This window comes from Arvicanthis niloticus, chromosome 11 (assembly GCF_011762505.2).
Source record: "Arvicanthis niloticus isolate mArvNil1 chromosome 11, mArvNil1.pat.X, whole genome shotgun sequence".
In the NCBI taxonomy this organism is placed as follows: domain Eukaryota; kingdom Metazoa; phylum Chordata; class Mammalia; order Rodentia; family Muridae; genus Arvicanthis; species Arvicanthis niloticus.
In genome coordinates, this window is record NC_047668.1 from 29,222,845 (window position 1) to 29,244,747 (window position 21,903).

The window sequence follows — 21,903 nt, forward strand, 5'->3', positions numbered from 1 at the left end:
ACAATGAATTTATATTTAATAGTATAGTTGTAAGCTCTTACCGATGTTTAAAATGGCAAATTATATATATATATATATTATATATATATATATATATATATATAATTATTTATATTTTATATATATAATAATTATTTGCCAACTTTTACCATGATTATATATATAATATATATTTTACTATATATATTATATTATATATATTATATATTTTATTATAATATATTATATATTTTATATTTTAATATATTTATATTAATATGATTATATATTTATATTAATATATAATTATATATAAATATAAATATAATATATAATAAAATTATATATTTATATTAATATATAATTATATAATATATAATTATATATTTATATTAATATATTAATATATTATATTATATATAATGTATATTAATATATTATATATAATATAATATATGAATATATATTTATATATTTATATATATATTATATTTTACCATGATTATATATAATGTATATATATAATCATGGTAAAAGTTGGCAAATAATTAGAGAATGCACGGTTTTTGCTCAAATATCCTTTAAGTTGCTTTAATATGATAGTGTATATTTCCTTCATATGTGTATTTTATAACCTTTATTTTTTGTTTTTGTTTTCTGTTTATTTTTAAGTATAGAGAAAATAATTATATCTCAATTTTCTACACCCACAAAATTGGAAGATTTTCAAGTCAATAGCCCTTCACTAGGATTAACTGTGCTCCATGATTCAATAACACAAAATCAGAATGAGAGTTTGACTCTTACAAGTACCTATTTACTTGAACTTGTGGATATTCTGGAGCTTCTCCTTCCAACACAAGGATCATTGAATTCATGTTGTTCTCTATAAGAGAGCATTCTCCAGTATTCATACCTACACACCTTGGCTTGCTGCTCGATGATGTGTGTGCTGTTGTACAGTGTACACAGATTCTAAATTAACACACTTAAGGTTTCTTGCACAGCCTTACATTTAGAGAATTTTCCGATACTCTCTGATAGGTGTTATTCCTGAGGCCATATGCTGCTCTAGGAATTTGTAGTACTCCACAGCTGCTATTAACCATTTACTAATCACAGTGCAGTTAAAATAAACCAGATCAGTCCCTCTAGTATTCAACAGTTATAACCAAATGTAAATTATAGAAAATAAATTATTTTTAAGTGCATTGTTGAGAAGCTTAGTTGTTAGAACTATTTCCTGTGGAAGCAGTATTTAATTTAGTCCTCATCATCCACAAATCGGAATACATTTAAAAGTATCTGATACTTTGTATTAAAGAGTCTATTTTTTTCAAATACTATGTGCTACTTCTAACACTGTAAAAGAAATTGAAAAGGCATATCTTTTAGGAAAGAGGGAAGAATAATGAAGTCAAGGAATGGAAGGAAAGATAAAATGAGAGGAAGAAAGACAAGGAAGGGGAAGGATGGAAATAAAAGAGGGAGAGAAGGAACAGAGGAAAAATGAAGAAACTAGGGAGAAAAGGCAGTAAGAGCAAGGAGAAAAGGCAAACTGAGGGGGAGAGAAGGCAGTATGTTAAAATAAATCATTGTAGCTAGAATGAAGCAATAAAGAATTGTCTCATTTTATGAAAATATTATCTAGAATTCAAGGCCAGAATTGAAAGTAAGCTAGAATTCTATTGTTAAAAACTTTCTATGGAATGTAAAGAAAAATGTTTTTATAAGATTTCCCTTTTTATATATATAACACTTTGTATTTGCTGGGATCAAGCAGTGTCTCATCTTCACTCTTATTTAATGTTTTATTTTATTTTAATTAATCATATTAATGTCTTTCTTTGAAAAATATAAACTAAACACGTGAAACATTTAAATCAAGAGCATAAGGTAATTATTTTATGTGTATTTCTATTTGTGTGACTGATGTCAGCAGTAAACATATCAGGTCTTGATGTCATTAAAATTCTGTAATGTTTTGTTGAAAAGTATTTCTCCTTCTGTTGGTAACTGAACTGAGAGCAGAGACTCCCTAGGAAACTAAACCCCTTCTGCAGCATCTCCGTTGATTACTTAGTTTCTGTAGTAACTACATGTACATTCTTTAGTGGATGATGGCGGTAAGTTGCAGTTCAGTGGTGAACAGTTTAGATCTGCTCCCCAGTATCCTAAGGAAACCTCATCGCTCAAGTATGCCAAGAATGAGCTATAAAGAAGAAGGGAAGATAACTTGCCTGGAATTTAATCATAGCTAACTAACTATAAAGGTTCTTTGGCTTTCTACTTTTTAATTAGAGACAAAGCTTGGTTCACAAAGGTTCTGAACCAAAGGTGAAAGTGCAAACTGTAATCTATAAAAAACTTACATCTTATTTCCTACAAGAAAAAGGTTAATAGGATTTCATTACCACTATGTATAAGAGACTTACTAAACTGTTCCAGAATCAAAATTAATTGTGCAGGTTTCAAAAGTTCATGGTAGCTTTTTTCTTTTTGTCCAGTCTTTTAAGTGTATCTCAAGCACTTATGATTTTGGGAACCTTGTGTTCTGAATTTTAAATGCATGAGCTGTGCTCTGTGCAAAATGTTCAGGCCCACAGCGCTATAGACCAGAACAAAGCCCATGTGCAGTTGACAGGTATATGAATACACCTCTCTACTCTAACTCTGGAAACAGTCTCCCCTTTATTACAAAAGTCAACTCTAAGGCTGGTTATTGTTTCACTAATATTCTGTTGGTAAGATGCCACTTTGCAAAGCTTTCTTCATGAGTTCCAGAAAGCATTTGGCTCCAGACAATACAAAGGATCCTTGCAAGCATTTTTGGTCAGTTTTGATTGAATGCAGATTGCAGGACTGTTTTGCAAACCACATTATTCCTTCAAATGTTTCTTCAGTAGTAGCATATTACTTTCTAATGATAATCATTTGCATTTCCAGGGCCCGTTGGTCCCTGACATTTTATAATGAGTTCACCGCCCCTACCCCACACCCACACCCCTGTCTTTATTGTACTTCCCTCTGGGATGAGAGGAGGCTTGCAGCTCCTGGTCTTCACATGGCCACCTTAACAAATGGCTGCACAGTGTAAACGGGGAGCAGCTCCTGCAAACCACCCGCTTAGTCTCTTTAAAGTGTTACTTGCAAAGCCTAATTTTTCCCACGCTCACAGAAGGAAGAGAACCTAAAATGGCCTCAACTCTACTTCATCGACATTATAAGATTGTTTTTAATATGCATGCTAAGAGTCTTGTGCTTCTTATATAATGCAAGAGGTAAAGCAAAGGTTAAGCAGTTCAGCTGGATGTTTGGTCCCAAGCAGCGCCCAGTTTTTCTTTTCATTGTCTGCCGCCTCCACCCCCTCATGCTTCCTCCAGTCCTCTTCTGGTGGTCCACCAAGCTCTCTGCAGATGTTTCGCCCACACAGTGGAAACATTCCCTAATGGATCTGGGCACTTCCCGGCTTGCTCATATGGGAAAAGGAAAAGTTGGAGAGAAGGAATGAATTTCTGGATTGGTCTAATTTCCTTTTGAGCCCTTTAAAAGTGATGAAATAGAGTAGAAAATTAATTTAGACCTATTCACCTTTCCCACACTGCTAGCCATGTAAGCCATTTGTAAATTATTTTTTTTAGATGAGCAAAGAATAAATAAGTAGATAAGTGAACCCATACATTCTTCCCAAAGTTCAAGATAGCAAATTCATGTTAGACAAGTTTACAAAGTTGTATATAATTTTAAAATTTTTAAATAAAGTATTGTAAACTCTTCACTTTTTTGGAAAACCAAAGTATATGTCATTTATTCTACATAAAATTTAAGCATTGCACCATGAAATTGTCAAATATTTCTGTAATAATTTATTTTTTCTTGTTTGCACACTGTATGAAGATTGTATCTAAAAACACAGAACCTGCAGTAACAAAAGAAAACAACTTTTCCCTTTGTTTACCTCCTCTTGGCAAAGCCCCATTCCCCTCTCTTTTTTGAACTTTAAATTTTAATTATTTAAATAATAAAACTCCTCACGAAAGTTATAGTTATTATCAGCTCAGAAATTAATGTCAATATTTATGATTAACAAATAAAATTTATAAAAGTTAAATTTTCTCCATTTCTAGAGCTTCCATTTCTGCAGTTTCTCTGGGGTGAACATTGAGGAGAAGAAAGAAGGGGGAATACAGTTGGGAGAAAGAAGCTGGGGAAGGCAGTCGGAGAAGAGCAAGAAAGAGAGACTGAGGTGGTTGTGTTCCAGACCTGATTTTGGTCTCCATTTGCTCTGTCAGTTCTAGTTCTGCCTTTTATCAATCAGAAAGGGGGAGGGGTGGAGAACAGGTTTGTTGGACATTATATCCACCTATCCTTGACCTGGCAATAGGGAGAGCCTGTTAGGACCTCCCATGGCTCTTCCTGTTCTCCATCTATAGCACCTTCACTGCCATTGCCCCCCATTGTTCTAGCATTGGTTTCTATCCTTTTGATCCCTGCTTGAGAACTTGTTCTCAGGACTCCTGAGTGAGGTTACTTCCTGAATAAAGCTGGTGGCCACATGGACAGCAGATAGGCCAATCAGAAGTTGAGGCAGATGAACTTCAGAGAATGAAAGATCAGGTCTGCCCCAGGTTTAAAGAGGAAAGGACAACCTCCTGTGCCCTTGGCCAACCTTTACATCAGTGCAGTCTGTACAAAAATTCCTTCCCTTGTTTTCATCTTCTAGTCTACACGGACTTCTGTGGGAGTAATCAAGGCTCTTGGTGCTCACTGTAGATAATCAGTCCCTCCTGGCTTTCTATAATTCCTCTTTCAATTTAAGATTAGCTGGTAATTACTATCTTGAGCATTAGCCAATACTGAGATAGTTTCAGTTTTTCCTTGGGTTATAGAAACTGTTTTGAGCAAAGAAAGCATTAATATTTATTAACCTTCTTTCATGTGACAGAATTATATGAGATGCTGGGCAAATATTTCAAGAAGATAACTACATTTTGGTCTCAGGAACTCTTTGTGAAAGAAACAGAACACAATACACACATGAACACACACACACACACACAAGTAAATCAATAGCATATAGATTTGCAACAGAAGAAAAAACAACCAAACAATAAAAAAGAAAATTCTCTTTAGAAACTGTTTCTGTCTGTCTCTGTTTCTCTCTCTCTCTCTCTCTCTCTCTCTCTCTCTCTCTCTCTCTCTCTCTCGCGTGTGTGTGTGTGTGTGTGTGTGTGTGTGTGTGTTTGGAGAGAGGTGGGAAATTGCATTGAGGAAAAATATCTTCACTGGGATTTAATTTGGTTAAAAAAAAATATGTCAGGGAACAAAATGAATAAACCATTTCCAAACCTGAAGATTCTTCTTAATAGATGCTGGCAACAACAACCATTTGAAAATAACTTAGGGAAATAGCTTTCATTTTATAAACATTTCAAAGCCTCCTTTCTATTAGATATCTGGACAAAGCTCATATAGCAACATCACTGCTGGCTGAATGTAAGGCAGCCAGCATTTGTGCAGGGACAATGTTCTCCCCATCATCAGCTGCTCCCCACTTCCTTTCCACCCAGAGCCTCTGGAGGATGCAGAATTAGGGTCGTAAATTTCAATTATCAAGATAGCCAAACTAAGCCCCTTTTTATAGATGATCTTGGCCTCTCATAGGTCCCAGCACCGAGAGTAGCCGTAGCAAAAATTATTTCTTTGTTGCATTTTTATGCCTATAGGTTATGGGTCTGAAAAATTATACTTATACTTTCAGTAAAATGGTGTTTACCTCACATATTTAATGGTGAAATAAAAATGAGAACGTTTCCTGATATAGTAAGCAATTTCCTTTTGTGTCCCAAGACCCTCCCTGCTACTACATGGTGCTACTTACAACCATATGGAGCAGATGCCCTGAATTTCCTGAGATGTTTGTGAAGTCTGTGTTCTCAAGCTCTGTGAGTGTTGCAGTATGAACTGGGCGGCTGTTTATTCATTTTTTAATAGCAGAGGAAATGCCCGTGGAGGACTTCTCCAAGCCTTTCACTATACAAAAGAATAAAGAGGCAATGTGCATCAGCAGCAAATAAAAATGTGGTGGCTAAGTGAGTGCATGGAGAGAAATGCGGAACAAACTCTTTATAAACAAAATCTAAGCAGAGTAGATAGAACAGAGGAAAAGGGATGCAAACAAGGAGATAAGACACACAGGGCCCAGGAAGGAAGACAGACAGTAGAGGAGCTTGAGAGTTCTCAAGTGGTATGGCTGCAGGTGACAGCTGACGTTAGAAAAGAATGTTTGTCTTTAAAGGATTGAGTTGGTAAATGGGGCTAAGATTTTGCATTAGGGAAAGGAAATTAAAATAGTTTACATTATGATTTTCTAGTTCTCATCTTTTATTTTTCTAAAATTGACCTATTAATTGATTATATTTAGCAATTATAAACTTCACTAATTCATTGCTGATATAACAAATTAAAGAAAGTTCAAAATGTGTATATGCGTGTGTGTGTGTGTGTGTGTGTTTGTGCGCGCGAGCAAGCACGCACGTGTGTGTGTATGTGTGTGTGTGTGTGTGTGTGTGTGTTGTGTTTATATGCTTATCTACATGGGTGTGCTTATGCATATAGGTATTCAGACACAAGGAAGCCAGCAGTCTATGCTAGATGTGCTTACTCAATCATGCTCCATGTTAATTTTTGAGACAGAGTTTTCATAAAACTTAGAGCTTTCCAATTTAGCCAGACTGACTAACTAGCCAGTTCCAGGAATTCACTGATCCCCCAGTGTTGGAATTATAGACAGATACTGCTTATACCCTGCTGTAACATTTGGGTAGACATTCAATCAGGTATGCATGATTAAATGAGAAACACTTTGCCATCTGAGACAGTTCCCTAGATTACTAAATGCAGTTTCTTTATAACATGAAAGCAATTTGGATGAACAACTCATTTCAGAGTCAGAAATACAAAGGACCATGGACATGATTGATATGGGATCCCATTTTCCTGTCCAATGAAGATCTTAAGACAGTGGGCTAGCAGACTTGGATATGATAGCATGTGGTCATTATTTCTGAGCTACTTTCGATGTTTAGAGTCATAATTGAGTAGCTAATTTATTAGCAAAGTCTAACTACAACCTTACATTCATTATTCTTAACCAAACAAAACCCATTTCAAAGAAAATGAGTCATTTGTCGTATGTGTTACAATTTAAACGTCTATTTCAGGAAAAAAATATTTTAAATCGTTTGTACATGGAATCAGGTGGTTTGTTGAAACTATTAAACAAAATTCCCTTTTTATAAATATATGTAATACAGTGGGAAAGAAACTTTCAGACCAGGCTCAATGGGATATGATTTCTTATTAAATATCTGGGACTAAATGAACCCTTTTCTTCTAAAAGATTTTAAGGTACAAATAATTCTAAAGGAGCTGTTGAATTAGACAGATTATAGAAACTTCAGTTCTCTTAAATATGAGTTGAGCTCCTAGAAGCAATATGCATTCTGATGCAGAAAAACCTTAGCCCCCTAAGTGAAGGCCATCAACCCAGTTGGATACCATTTTGTAACCGCAGAATCAAATTACACATTACATAATTTAGTTGTTTTAATATTAAGACATAAACCAAACTTTAAGCTAATAAAGTAGATTGCATGAAGTAGATTAATTTCAAAAACATATTAGTATGTGTGCATGCATGAGCGAGAGAGGGAGAGCGAGAGAGAGAAGAGTCAGAGGAAATGAGAGGGAGAGAGAGGGAAATAGAGGGATAAAGAGGGAGAGAAAGAGGGAGAGGGAAAGGGAGGGGGAGGGAGAGGAGAGAGGGAATGAGAGAGAGAGTTAGGGAGATTTGGGAGGGGGAATGTGGGGAGCATGGGCACACACATGACCTATAAGATAAAGTCAAAGGACACCTTGGAGAACTAAGTTCTCATTTTCCAATATAGACACTCATGTCAGGCTGACACAGAAAATATTTTACACACTGAGTTATCTCCCCAGATCTAGGTCAATTATTTTATCCGTTAAAAATGTTTGGAAACTATTTCTTCTATTTATCAAATTGAGATCATCAGCATATAGGAAAACCTAAGTGTTAAGCTCTGATACTAGATCCTCAAAATAGATCTCTCCATGCTGAAGAGTTTGGGAAAACTACAGTTTAAATCTAAACTGCTGAACAAACAGAGCTGCTCTCATATTCATATAAACAGAAAAGTGCATTTATTTAACTAAAATCTATGGATTGCTAGATTTTTTCAACAGTTAGCTCAAAACTGTTCCCCCAACATTTTTGGCAAATATAAAAATGTATAATCATATGATCAAACCAATGTTAAGAAAATCTTAATACTCAAATACTTAAAGTATTGTAATACTGACTTTGTTTTGAAAATATAGAATTATATATAGAATATAGAATTTTTATATAGAATTTATTATATAGAATTTTTATATAGAATTATTATATATTATTATAATATATAATATTATATATTATATATAGAATTTATAGAATTCCTATTATTATATAGAATTTTTGTCCTTATTTTATTTATTGTAAGAGGTAAATAAAGAGTCATACAAATAGTCAGATATCTTATAATAGCTTCTATTTGTGACAAATTTCAAACATATTCAACAAATTTATTTATCAAGAATTTAGCCTCTAATATCTTACTAGAACTTCAGTAAACCCAGCTGCCATGAATTTCTGGCCTTTGAGTTCTTTAGTTCTTTTCAATGTCTAATATAAATTAATCCATATAAAATAGCATGTATGTGTGTATTATACATAAAGAAACTATATATAATATATATGCATATATACATATGTGTGTGTGTATGTAATCCTCACAAAGGAAGATGTTGTCCAATTGAATTTAAGAAGTAAATCTTACATCACACTTTATTTCTAATATGTTCAATATTTTCCTATTTCCATAGGGGTGAGCTTTTATATTTCTTGTTTATGAGTTTTACTTTCAATTTGTAAAAATCAGCTGCAGCTTTTGTACCTTACAAATTTTGTTAGTGTTTACTCAAGTTTGTGGAATTTTCAATTAGTCTTGACTAGGTTCCAGCATAATTTAGCAGACTCTAAATAAACATCCCACTACTGATGGAGAACATAGGTTCACCTATATAACTGTTCTTTATGCTATGTTTTATTCAGTGACTGGGCACCTGCTTAGAACATGATATAATATCCAGCACCAAAGACTCCTTGAAACATCATATGCAACTCAGTATGATGTCTGGCAGAAAAAATACTGCCTCTCTTTTTTACTACTATTTTAACAAATTCTTCTCTGGATAATTCACTATCCTATTTGTAGAAAATATTTTAGGTTATAAATATATCTCTCTGAACACCAACAGTCATACATATAACAATGTACATGCCACTAGTTTCTTTTATTTATAAATCATTTTATTCATTTACATTTCAAATGATACCCCTCTTTCTGGTTACCCCTCCAGAAACCCCTATCCCATTCCCCCTCTCCCACCTACCCTTTGCCTCTATGAGGGTTCTCCTCTACCCACTCACCCTCTCCATCCTCACCGCTCTAGCATCCCACATCAAGCCTCCACAGGACCAAGGGCCTCCCCTCCCACTGATGTCAGATAAGGCTATCCTCTGCTACATATGTATCTGGAGCTACATATGTATGGGTCTCTCCATGTGTACTCTTTGGTTGCTGGTTTAGTCCCAGGGAGCTCTGGGTGGTCTGGTTAATTGATACTGTTCTTCCAATGGGGTTGCAACCCCCTTCAGCTTTTTCAGTCGTATCCCTAACTCTTCCATTGGCGTCCTCTGGGCTCAGTCTGGTGGATGGCTGTGAGTATCTGCATTTGTCAGGTGCTGTGGTAGAACCTCTCAGGGAAGAGCCAGACCAGGCTCATGTCAGCAGGGACTTCTTGGCTTCAGCAACAGTGTCAGGGGTCGGTGTCAGCAGATAGGATAGATCCCTAGATGGGGCAGTCGCTGGATGGCCTTTCCTTCAGTCTCTGTTGCAGTTTTTGTCCCTGTCTTTCCTTTGGACAGGAACATTTCTGGGTTAAAAATTTTGAGATAGGTGGGTGGCCCTGTTCCTTGGCTGGGGGCTGTGCCTATCTACTGGAGATAGTAGCTACAGGTTCTATCTCCCCTTTGTTGCTAAAGTCATCCCTGTTGGGTTCTGGGAACCTCTCCCTTCCCTGGGACTTTCTAATGGCTATCCCAAGTTCCCCATTCCCCAGTGCTCCATTTTTCTATTAGATTTTCTGACCTTCCGTACTGTTGTTCTACCATACTTTTATCTATTAGAATTCATCTCACCAGCAAGAAAATATTTTAATTTTTCTATTAAACTTTGATTCAAACCATAGTGATAAATGTTTCACATCTGATGTGATTAACACCTTACAAATGATTCCAGTAGGTGGTTAGTTTGTTCTTTTGCTGCATTGTGTGAGACAAACTTAGGGTCCTTTAATAGATCCTATGGACTTCAGCTTTGGAAGCCAGGACTTTAATTATGTTTGTGCAGTAGGAGGCTGAAATTGTTAAATGAATGAAATGAACCTAGAGGAGTCTTTTAACCTGAACAAAATCCATTTCTCCATACTACATGCCTGCAGCAGTTGCCAGTGCTAAATCTTGTCATGTAGGTGTGATCACCCCAAAGAAAGCACCGACTTTTAAAACACACATGCTGCTTCTTGGCTCATCTATTTCTATTTTCTGTAATAACAGATATTATTAACCCTTCATGACACTGTGAATCACATTGATTGATAAACATTGATGCAAACTACATATTCCATTCAAAATTTCTTAGAACTCTTCAATACACAGTTTATTACGTATGCAAGTTTGAATTTTGAAAGAGCCATCAATGCAAATTGGTGGTTATTATTTTTTATCATATACATTATGACAGATGCCAGCAATGCTTCTTTAAGTGTCACTTATCTGCCAGGTGCTATTGTTGAAGTCTCTTAATAACTTCCATTTAGGAAGAATTAGCCATGCTTAAACACCGATAGTCACAGCATGTATCATTTTTCTCTATGAGTTAAAATTCATCATGGGCACTAAGGGCAGGTGCTAGATGCATTTTGTCTGAATTAGATAGAAAATTAGAAGAAATCATTATATATGACAATCTATTATATTTAAGATGCTGTTAAATGGAGAACACTTCACTGCTTATGAATCTCTCACACTAATACAAGAGACTCTGTCAAAACCTGAAACTACTATATAGTGTTTACAAAACCCAGGGCAGTATGTGCTTAATCTTTCTATCAATGGTACTTAATTTACAGAATACAGACAGAAACAGGAGCTGTGCTCACATTTCTTGACCCTGTGCTCATCTCTATTTCATAGCTGGTCATTCCCCATCTTCCCAAAATGTCCCCTGCTATAAAACATTCAGGATAATTTCTTTAAATGCACATATAAAATAATTCCATGTTAAAATGTGTGTGACATCTAAATATTTATAAACATATTAAATGTGCCTTTCCTATGACCTTCTTTAGTTTTTCTTTATTTATTTTTACTATTTTACAATCCAATCATTACTCCCCCCCACTCCTTGGGGCCTCAAGTTTCTCTAGGGTTAGGGACATCTTCTCTCACTCAGAGCAGACCAGGCAGTCCTCTGCTGTATATGTGTCAGGGGTCTCTGGACTAGCTAGCGTATGCTGCCGTTTTAGTGGCTCAGTGTCTGAGGGATCTCAGGGGTCTGAGCTTGTTGAGACTGCTGATCTTCCTATGGGGTAGACCTCCTCCTCAGCTTCTTCCAAATTTTCCCTAATTCTACCAAAGCAGTCCCCAACTTCAGTCCATTGGTTGGGTCAGAAGCTTAGCATGGTCATCCCCTGAGAGGCCCAACAAGCAACTGACTGAGACAGATATAGAAACTTACATCATGTGATATTCTTAAACTTCATGCTTACTTAATTGCCATCACCTATTTATCATAGTTAAGATCTTTACTATATCAACAGTTCTGCCTTATACCATAATAGTGGAGCTTTCTTTCTCCTTCTTCATATTCTGGGAATAGAATGTAGTACCTTGCACATTTTAGGAAGACAAATGCTCTCCCTTATTATACTTTAGACTTATACAAAAACTCATTATGTTATTATGAAGATAACTTTGAAATACATTGCTCTGAAGCCTAATATAGGGTTGTGAAATAAATGATTCCACCATGCATTTACATTTCTAGAATGATCTCCATATAAGGGACAGAGATGTAACTTAGTGATAGAACATTTTGAGAGAATCCCAGTGTTTGATCCCTGGTATTGGGGGCTTTTAGAGGGGAGAAGAATACAAATAATTATTGTGTAAAATACAAGCCCTGATTTTTTTGCAATTATAAATAATAAAAATATGCTGATTGGAACTTTGTACTTATTGATAGTAAGTAAATTATATCCAAATAAGTTGTTTATAACCACATTATAATTATCTATAATTAAATAATAGATCCTGGATAGTAGCATTTGTTGGAAAGGGTGTACCAAGTAGCATGAGAAGAGTAGAGTTTCAAAATACCAAACATACAATACAGAACAATGTTGTTTATATTTTTTATTTTAAAAGATTTTATTTTAATTATTTTTTTGCATTTAATTGAGACTATTTTTTTATATAATGTAGTTTTATCTTCCCTTTTACATCTTCCAAACTCTGGAGATCCTTTCTATCTCTCTACTGGTTCATTCTATGCATTCTTTCTCCCTCATTTAAGGAAACAAACAAAAATTGAAACAAAGCAGAATAATTTTTAAAAACTCACATGCACACAAGTATAAAACAAAATCAGCAATCTTATATATAGCCAAAATATCAGCAACACAAAAAAATGTACAAATAAGCAGTATGAGACAAAATGTCTACAATAATTTCATTGAGTTCATTTTGTATTGGTCATATACTGTTGAACATGGTTAACCTGCTTAGTGAGACTTTATTGCAGAACATTATTTTTTCCATTACAAGCAGATGGCAGTTAGAATTACCTTCTATGTTAGGACTGAAAGAACATGTTTACTTCTGCTGGACAGTACTGCAACCCCATCTGGCTTAAGACGGTCCCATTCAGGCCACTACCATCTCTGTCAGTTCATATGTGTGCCACTCATAATTGTGTCTGGAAGACTCTGTTTCCTTGGAATCATTCGTTACCTGTGGCTCTTACAATTTGTCTGCCTCCTCTTTAACAGAGCTTTCTGAGCTCTGACAGGAGGGCTTCAATGAAGATATCTCATTCTCCAAAGTCACTCACTCTCTGGACATTATCCAGATGTAGGTCTCTATGATATTTCCCATGTGCTATAGGAGGAAGCCTCTCTGAAGGTGGATAAATACATCACTGATCTATGAGTATAGCAGACTGTTGATAGGAGTCATTTCACTTAAATATTCCTTCAGCAGAACAGTAGTATTTGTTTTTATTCCTAGGCCATTTCTGTTTGTGTTCAGGTTCTCAACCACCTGAGCAGTGTCAGGCAAGCTCAGATGAAGCCTTTGCTCCCATAGAGTTGCTGAGAATCCTGACATGAACAATACTTTAAGATTATGGAAGCTAAGGTGCACTGTGTTTTCCAGCTTACATGGGTGTTTTCAGCAAAAGAGGAGCAGTAGAAAAGAGAAAAGGGATGGAGTTTGGTTACTGCTGCTTTCATTAGTAGATTGCATAACTTTAGACCAAAATATTTACTGTATGTTAAGGAATACTTCTCAGTATTTTTATTGTAGTTCCCTCACTGAACAGTTAAATTATATGTTCAAATAGATGGAGATTTTGGAAACTGATGAATAGTAATAAAGGCTAGGAACCCCAAATATTACGAGGGCTCCTTCAGTTTACGGGCTAGTTAAACCTCTGAATGCAGTTACAGAATCACATGTCCAAAATAGCATGGCTTTGTAAAGTTCAACAAATATGATTATAAGTTAACTAACAACAGAGAAATGAATGGAAAATTTTAGTGAAAAAGGCAGACTAAGAGCAGGGATGAATTTTTAGGGGGTGGGGCTGTAACAAGTTTATACACAATAGTACATTACCAATGGTCCTGGTTATATTGTTGTGTCAACATAATACATGCCAGGGTCACCCGGATCGAAGAGCCTAAATTAAGAAAATGTTTCTGTCAGATTACCTGTAGTGTAGTCTGTGGCATTTTCTTGATTGATAGTTGATATAGGAGGGCCCAGTTCACTGTGGGTAGTGCTATCAATTGGCACCCCATGCTCTATTGCATAAGAAAGAAGGCTGAATATGCCATGGAGAGTAAGCCAGTAAACATCATTGCCCCAGATTTTTGCTTCAGCTCCAACCTTGCCTCCCCTTAGTGATGGACTGTTCCCTGAAGTGTAGGATAAAATAAATCTTTTCTCCACAAGTTACTTTAGGTTATAGTCTTTATCACAGAAATAGAAAGCTAGTTAGGACATCAATTGAACAAGCTTTAAAAGCCCAGGACACATAAACCTTTTCAACCATTACACTCAGAATTCTCCTTCAATCTTTTTTCAAGTGGGAACATGGAATTGGAGAGTGATGAGACACTCAGCAGCTTCTGAGCCTGTAATTCTTGAGTTTTTCTCTGAATATCTTGTAACAGGAAATGAAGAAGTGTCATAGTCTTTGCTGTTAGAATTCGGAGAATTGAAAAAATACACAAGCACCTACTGGGTTTTATGGCAGTATTGGGTAAATGATTTAATCTTTCTAAGATTTCTGCAACATGGTTTCAGAGTACTTGTTTCTGCTATAATTTAGAGATTCTGGTAACTTTTGCTCATGGAGTTCTGCCCTATAAACACAGGGCCATTTTGTTTCTTTAGGTAGATAAGCAGGACTGAGTTATACCATAATTATTGCAAAGGCAGAGTGCATTTCTCCATCAAAAATGAGTAACGGACAAGCCCAATTTTTAGTGGTATTCTCCTGAGGGAGAGAAATAGGGACAATTAAAGTCCTTCCAGTATACAGCCAGCATAAATTACACGGAATCATTCAAGATCAATTTATGATATTACTAAGAGTTTCATGATCTGTCATCATGCATTAGTGTTTGTCAGAGAAAATAGAACTGGGAAATTAGCAAGGGTGAAGGTGAATAAAAGTCCTATCTCATGCACAGAGCCTCTGGGCACACCACCTGTTTGGGAACCATATTCATATTTAGAGTCTTAAAATTTGTAACTTGAAGATAGCTATATTTCTAAAATAATATGATCCAAATCAAACTGAAAAAATTAATGTTAGAAAACTAATTCATGTGAGTTTCTTCAAAGAATATTGTTGCACATGAATTATTTTCATCATTAAAGTCATTTTAAACTACCCCTGTATATTCTCTCTCTCTCTCTCTCTCTCTCTCTCTCTCTCTCTCTCTCTCTCTCTCTCTCTCTCTCTCATCTACTTTTTCTGGAACTCTACAGATACCTCTCTCTCCCCCCTTCTCTTTCTCTCTCCCCTTCTTTCTCTTTCTCTCTCCCTTCCTCTCTCTCTTTTTCTCTTTCTCTCCCTCCCTCCCTCCTCCCTCTGCCCTTCTCTCTTCCTCCCTCTCTTCCCCATCTCTCCCAATGTGAATGTGGGCTTGTGTATATCTGTCTCTCTCTTTGTGTCTATCTGTCTGTCTGTTTTGTCTTTCTCCATCATGAAATTATTTTGACATGCTAACTGAAAATTAAAGAATATACAAAATACTATTTTCTCTCCATAATTGAATGATGCAGCCTATAGCTAGAGTTTCTTGAGAATATATAATATGTACCTGAAGAACTTTTATGATCCATTAATAATTTTGCACCAGCAGAGGGCTCCCTGCTGTAAGGCAGCTCTATACCTGTGAAGGCCAGCCATGCCTGTTAGTGAGCCTTGGAAATAGGATTTAATGTTTGCTTTGGGCTTCAGAATTTGCTCCACTCCAGTGTTTAATTAAGAAGTATAAAAACAGGAATGGAGCAAAGCCAGACCCACTTCTGATGCTTGAGATATGACTAATATTTTCATCATGCAAAGTTAATCTTCTTCTGCTGTTCCAGCTTGAAAAGTAAATATGCTTTAGCCCTGTCTCATGGGTGCACAAGCACCTGCAGCCTGATTCTCTGACAGTTTCCTATGTTTCTTTCTTGCAGTCTTAAGTAACATAATTATATGATGCAACCTATAGCATAGAGATTCTTGAGAATATATAATATGCATCTGAAGAACCTTAATGAACCATTTATTTTCCTTAATTCAGTGATACATAAAAATTGAGAGTAATGAAAGTCATTAATTTAGATTAGCACTTTTGACTTGGACTGCAAAAATTGATACTTGCAATTGTCTAAATAATATTGCAAGAAAGGAACAATTCTTATTTTTAAAAACTTTTTGAATCCCTTTCTGGACTCAGTTCTTATCTCTATCGGTTCTCCCTAAATGAAACATATATAAGATTTTTAAAATTTTAATAAGCAGTATTTGCATACCAGCTTTGTCAGTTCTGTTGAGATAATTTTATTATCAATATTATGAAAATTTGAAACAGCATGAATTATGATGCCCTTCTCAAATTGTTGCAACACACTGACCCAACATAGAAATATTTATTATATATTAACCTGTTGAACAAATTAATTCCTTTCAAGTCTCATCTTTTTCAGATAGTTGTTATGTTTTCATGCAGTGCATCACTACAGATGATTCGTTTGCAGAGGCAGGTAGAGATTCATGCAGATGGCAATACATTTTAAAGACAACAGAGATGTATCTAAGTATATAGTTTTAACAAATGTTAAAGGAAAAGTTGTCAAACCAAGAAGACAAATGAAATTTTCACTCTTTAAAATACTTTAAGCTACCATTTCCTTTCCATATCTATTGCCAGAGAGAGAGAGAGAGAGAGATGAATACAGCCTCAATGGATATGAATTATCTCATTTTTAGTGAGAGCAAAAACAAATAATTCACATTAATTTTATCAGAAAAACGAATGAGAAAAGCGTAAGTAGAGAAATACTTTCATTTTTCATTAGTTAAGTAACTTCTGTGGGTATCATATAAGATACCGATCTCTCTGTTTCAGTGACGTAGCATGGATGCCATGTAAGATACCGATCTCTCTCCATGTCTTACTGATGTAGTATGGGCAACTGACAGGACCTGTGGGCCTGTGTGCATTAAGGATTTTTCCAAGATCCAGAGGTGAGTAGTTTTATGCTTCTTATGCCCCAGAAAGCAATGCAAATTGAAAAGAAAATCTAAAGAAAGAAAACAACAAAAGTGAGTCAAAACTCTTGTTCCATTGAGTTAAATTATTTCCTGAAAAAAAAAAAAGAAACACAAATAATATCACACAGTCAAATAACTTAAAATTTAGCAAGCTGTTCAAGGATGGAATTTAGTCAAATTAACAATAAGTCGTGATATGGAAAGATCAAAATAAGAGTAAGAAGTTTTTTGTCTCTCTTTTACTGCTACTTTTACAAATGTGGGTTATTTAAAGGCACAGGGCTATATAAACTAGACACTGAACATAATAGAACAGGGTTTTTTTCTGATTTGTGGGTACTGAATGCTATGTGTTCTAAGTTAGATGATGTCATTGTTTCAATAGTTTCAGGAGGCTTAGGAATATGAGAAGTGAAAACACTGTTGAAGAATCATTTTCCTCTGAGGCGATACAATCTAGCCAAGCATGCATTCCTTCAACAGGAATGAAATCCACAAAACTGTGGCTAATTTGCCTTCCCCATCCTTTGATCTCACTATGTATTAAAATGTAGCTGCAAATTTTTTTTTAAATTGAAGATACATCTAAGTCATAAAAATTAGTCTAGGGAGTTCATTGAGCTTAATTTCTTGCTTTTGCATAATACCAGAAACTCAAAACAAAATCACCAAAACTTTATATGTGAATTTAGCAATAAGGACCACACAGCTATTCCCAGCAAGAATAATGGCTTTTTTCCTCTGCATAATCTAAATACTTAATCCCATAATGCACCTGGCTATGCACTGGTTGTGAGTTGTATGCCTTCAGGTTTCAGCTGTGTAAGCTCTTCCCTTTGTTCCTTTTGTTAAGCCATGGAATTGCCTTGGAATCTTTATTTCAGGAGAGTTTTAGACTGATGATGAAAGAAACAGCCATACTCATTTTAGTAAGTTTGTAATTAGCCAGACGTATTGTAATAGGTATGTGAGCTGCCTCCCTTCATCATCTCTCTATATGAACTGTGCAAATGCCTTCTTCAGAATATGACAATACTATCAGTTTTCTCTCCTTAAGAAGACATTTACTGTTTCTGGAGGGTGCATTAAAATATTCAGTTGAAATCTCCTTAAGCAGTAGATGCAAGCATGGGAGCATGCTAGGTACTGATGTAAAGATAATTACATCAACCATCAATTGACACAAATACCCTTGCTATCAGGATAAAAAAATAATGTCAGCAACAAACACACAAACAAAATGACCCAAATTAGACACAATAAATTTTGCTGAACATTGATGCTTGGATGTGATGCAGTGTCCAACTTCACTTCAACCTCCTGGTTGTTTCTAAATGATCAATTGCTGGAATATTGTCTAGTTATACAAGGTTGTTCCCCTCACTTTCTTCATTCATTTGAGCCTATCATACCCCAGAAATGAAAAAAAATAAAAACCTGTACATATATTGGAGCAGAAGACAAGAATAATATTAACATTTTGGAATTGCTTCAGAAGTCAAGCACACTGTGTTGAATGGCTGGTTTTCAAATTGTTTTTTTTGGTCTGTAACTCAAGAGAAATGACCTGATGAGATTTCTCATGGCAGTGCCAGGTAAAATAACACCAGGAGCAGAGGGGAATTGTGTGTACTCCTAAATTTGAGTAGCAAGTTCCTTTTGTTTTCTGAAAATGAGCTAATGTTCACAAGATAGCTGAGAAAACATCTTCACAAGAGGTTCAGACATAATGTCTATAATATTGGTAAACATTATAGACATTAAATTGGTAAATGTCTAAAATATTGGTAAATAGTTCAGCATACTAATCAACTAGTACATCCTAGTAGAATCTGAAATATATGTGGCAATAGAAGATATTATTAAGTTGGAATCTAATTTTTAAGGTCACAAGGATTTTCTCCATGGAAAAAGACTGGTCAGTCATTTCCATGAACCCTCCAAAACTTTATGTAAAATTTCATGTATCATAAGTAATTTTTTCTAATCCTCAAGTATGGATGGTCTCATTTAGATTATGAATACTTCTATCAAGCTTCTTAATGATACTTAAAAGTCTTAACTAAAACTAGAGTGAAAAAGTTAAAAATTACAGGTTATGACATTTTTATTAATCCACAAGGAAGCTGTTCCAACTTTGAAACTCTGGTCCACTTGGGTCCTATAAACCTTCCTCCTACCAAAGCCCAAGCACTGATTATTTCTTACCCACCTCAACTGCAGTCAGCACCCGACCAAAGTAGCAGGGTTCATGTTTTTTCAGTTTCTCTATTTGGGGCATCTATAGACTAACCTTCTAAAGAGAGGTACAGCTGGTGGATCTCAGCTGAATCAGTCAGACCTGACTAACGTGCTATTAAGATGCTTGTGTCAGGCATTCTCTTGGTGTTTTGAGCAGGCTGTGTTGTCTGAACCCTACAACACAGTTTGGAAGAGTGGTGTGTCAGTTGTGGATGAAGCAGTAGGAGGTCAAATGTGTTAATATATGATTTCCAGGCAATCTCAAGAAGATCAATAGCTGGGGCTGAGCTTCATATTTGTGGTAGTTCCCAGAAAGCCCCTGTGTACAGATGACTCTGGAAGGTAGATTAATGACATAAGTAGCCTATCCAGAGTGATATGATAGGTTTTATTTCAAGAGTAACAATCTTGATTTTCAATGTTTAAAGCCAATAACTGCTATGCTTTAAGATGTTTTTACAGTCAACATTTTAAGAATGAAAATTAAACTTTTAAAATATAAGAACATATACATTGACAAAGGGTCCCAGAAATGACATAAAATGATTGTCCTTCTAAACTTGTCCTTTGTTAGAAGAACAAGTTTAGAAGGACAATCATTTTATGGCTTTATTTCTTGGCTTATTGTTAGAAATTTTAAATTAGAGGAAAACTAATTATTTTTTATATTTCTGAACATATATGAATGGGTTTATTATATTACTATATATAACAAAAAATAAAAAATAATTTAGTAGAAATAATTATTTGTTGTGAAATTCACATAAACACTTGATTATTAATACCAAGTCTGTTAATTTTTTTATTTTGTTTGATCATTTATTAAGCTATGCATTTCTGTTTCCAAAATCATTGAGATTAAATGTGTTTTATTCAATAATAGATCATTAATATATATATCTCATTCAAATAAAATAAAGGCCTCTACAACCTTGCTTGAGCATAGTGACAGAGTAAATAGATATTGTAGCATTTGACCCATATTTTTATATATTACTCTGACGTATAGATGTTTTCTGATTCATACAAATTCAATGCTTCCTCATTTTTATCCTAGTTCTGGCTAAGTCCCTTGATTTTAACAGCTGCATGCAAACTATGAAACAGAGGAAGTTCATTCCCAGTGTCAAGCCCTCCTTGTGCTAACACATCATTAGTGATCCTTGTCTTCGGGCTATTTTTCTGACTTCCCAGAGACTTCAACTCTCATGCCTGAACTTTGACCTGGACATATGCTCTCTATGTTTCTTCCACCTCATTCTAGAAAGATCATCAGTTGGCAGGTGGCTAATCTGAACACCTAATCCCTGTTAAACACCAGTGGGAGCTATTGCCCCTCCCAGTTAAGTCTGTTTCTAAGACCTTGTTGAAAATGACTCTAATATAAGAAAATCAGGCTTCTACCCTACTGGAGGGAAACTCATACATGCAGGAGTAGTTTCATGCAAATGACAATCCTAAAAGTTGCAAATTCTCAAATCACAAGCCAGGAAGGTTGACTTCATTTATTCCTCTGTGCGTATTGATCTCTTCTGGTTTGGACACACTGAGTATAGCCATTCAAATAGACCCAATGTCCAAAAGAAACAAACATTTTGTAGAACATTAGGCCACTACAATGAGAGCAGGTGAGCAGTACTACAGCTTTTATGGAGGCTTTAAAAGAAGTTTTCATGGCATTGAACTTTGATATAAATTTGCAGGTAAAACACATGATTTAAATTTCTTGAATTATTAACAAGAGATTGAACATGTATGGGATAACTTGTAGCTTGTCTTTGGCTATTTTGTGAGTTCTTTCTTCTACCCTTCTCTACACTTATTCTCCAACAGTTTCAACCCCATAACCCTAAATAGAACAGAAAAAAAAGTATAGACAAGGAAGGAAAGAGATCCCTGAATAAAGTCAGTGGTCCGCAACATTATTAGACTACTTCCTGTTGATTACAGGCATAGAGTTCCTTGGGGTAAGTTTGATCTTCTCTGCCAGATATCTAATTTCTTTTTGTTGTTGTTTTCTTTCTGTGCACCACTACTTAACAGACTGCAACCAACAGCAACTAACAACAACCAACAACCCACCCCTCTTCTCAAGGATTTAGCATTTATAAACCTTCTAAAAAGTCCTCAGAGTCCAAATATCACAGATACTATCTGCAACTGCAAGCATGTCAAAAGTGTTAAGTCATGTTTTATAGGGGAGGATCACTTATTCTATGTGACTAAGGAAAAAATCCTCAATTATTAAAATAGGAAACTACATTTTCGTGAATACTAATAATCACTTTATTCCATCAAAATTTATGCAATTGTGTAAGTTCACAAAAATGTACATTTCTGTAATTCCCTAATACTCATGATAAACACAGATATTCATTTGTAGTTCTCACAGCTATTATATGAGCCCTAAATAGAAGATATTTTCTATACAATT

The 21,903-nt window shown here is 35.2% G+C and overlaps 1 protein-coding gene across 5 annotated transcripts in view; it reads right to left on the bottom strand.

Moving 5' to 3' along the window:
* Agmo (alkylglycerol monooxygenase) overlaps positions 1-21,903 on the bottom strand; it is a 379,192-nt gene that overhangs the window by 60,797 nt on the left and 296,492 nt on the right. For 2 of the 5 annotated variants that reach the window (XM_076941967.1, XM_034514575.2), the window contains one exon: positions 12,569-17,257. The exons of the other annotated variants lie outside the window; for them this stretch is intronic. Coding sequence is in view for 1 of the 2 variants with exons in the window: in XM_034514575.2 (XP_034370466.1) it covers positions 17,177-17,257 (81 nt within the window). In the remaining variant the exon portion in view is untranslated. Of the gene's footprint in view, positions 1-12,568; positions 17,258-21,903 lie in introns of those variants that run through there. 5 annotated transcript variants of the gene reach the window in all.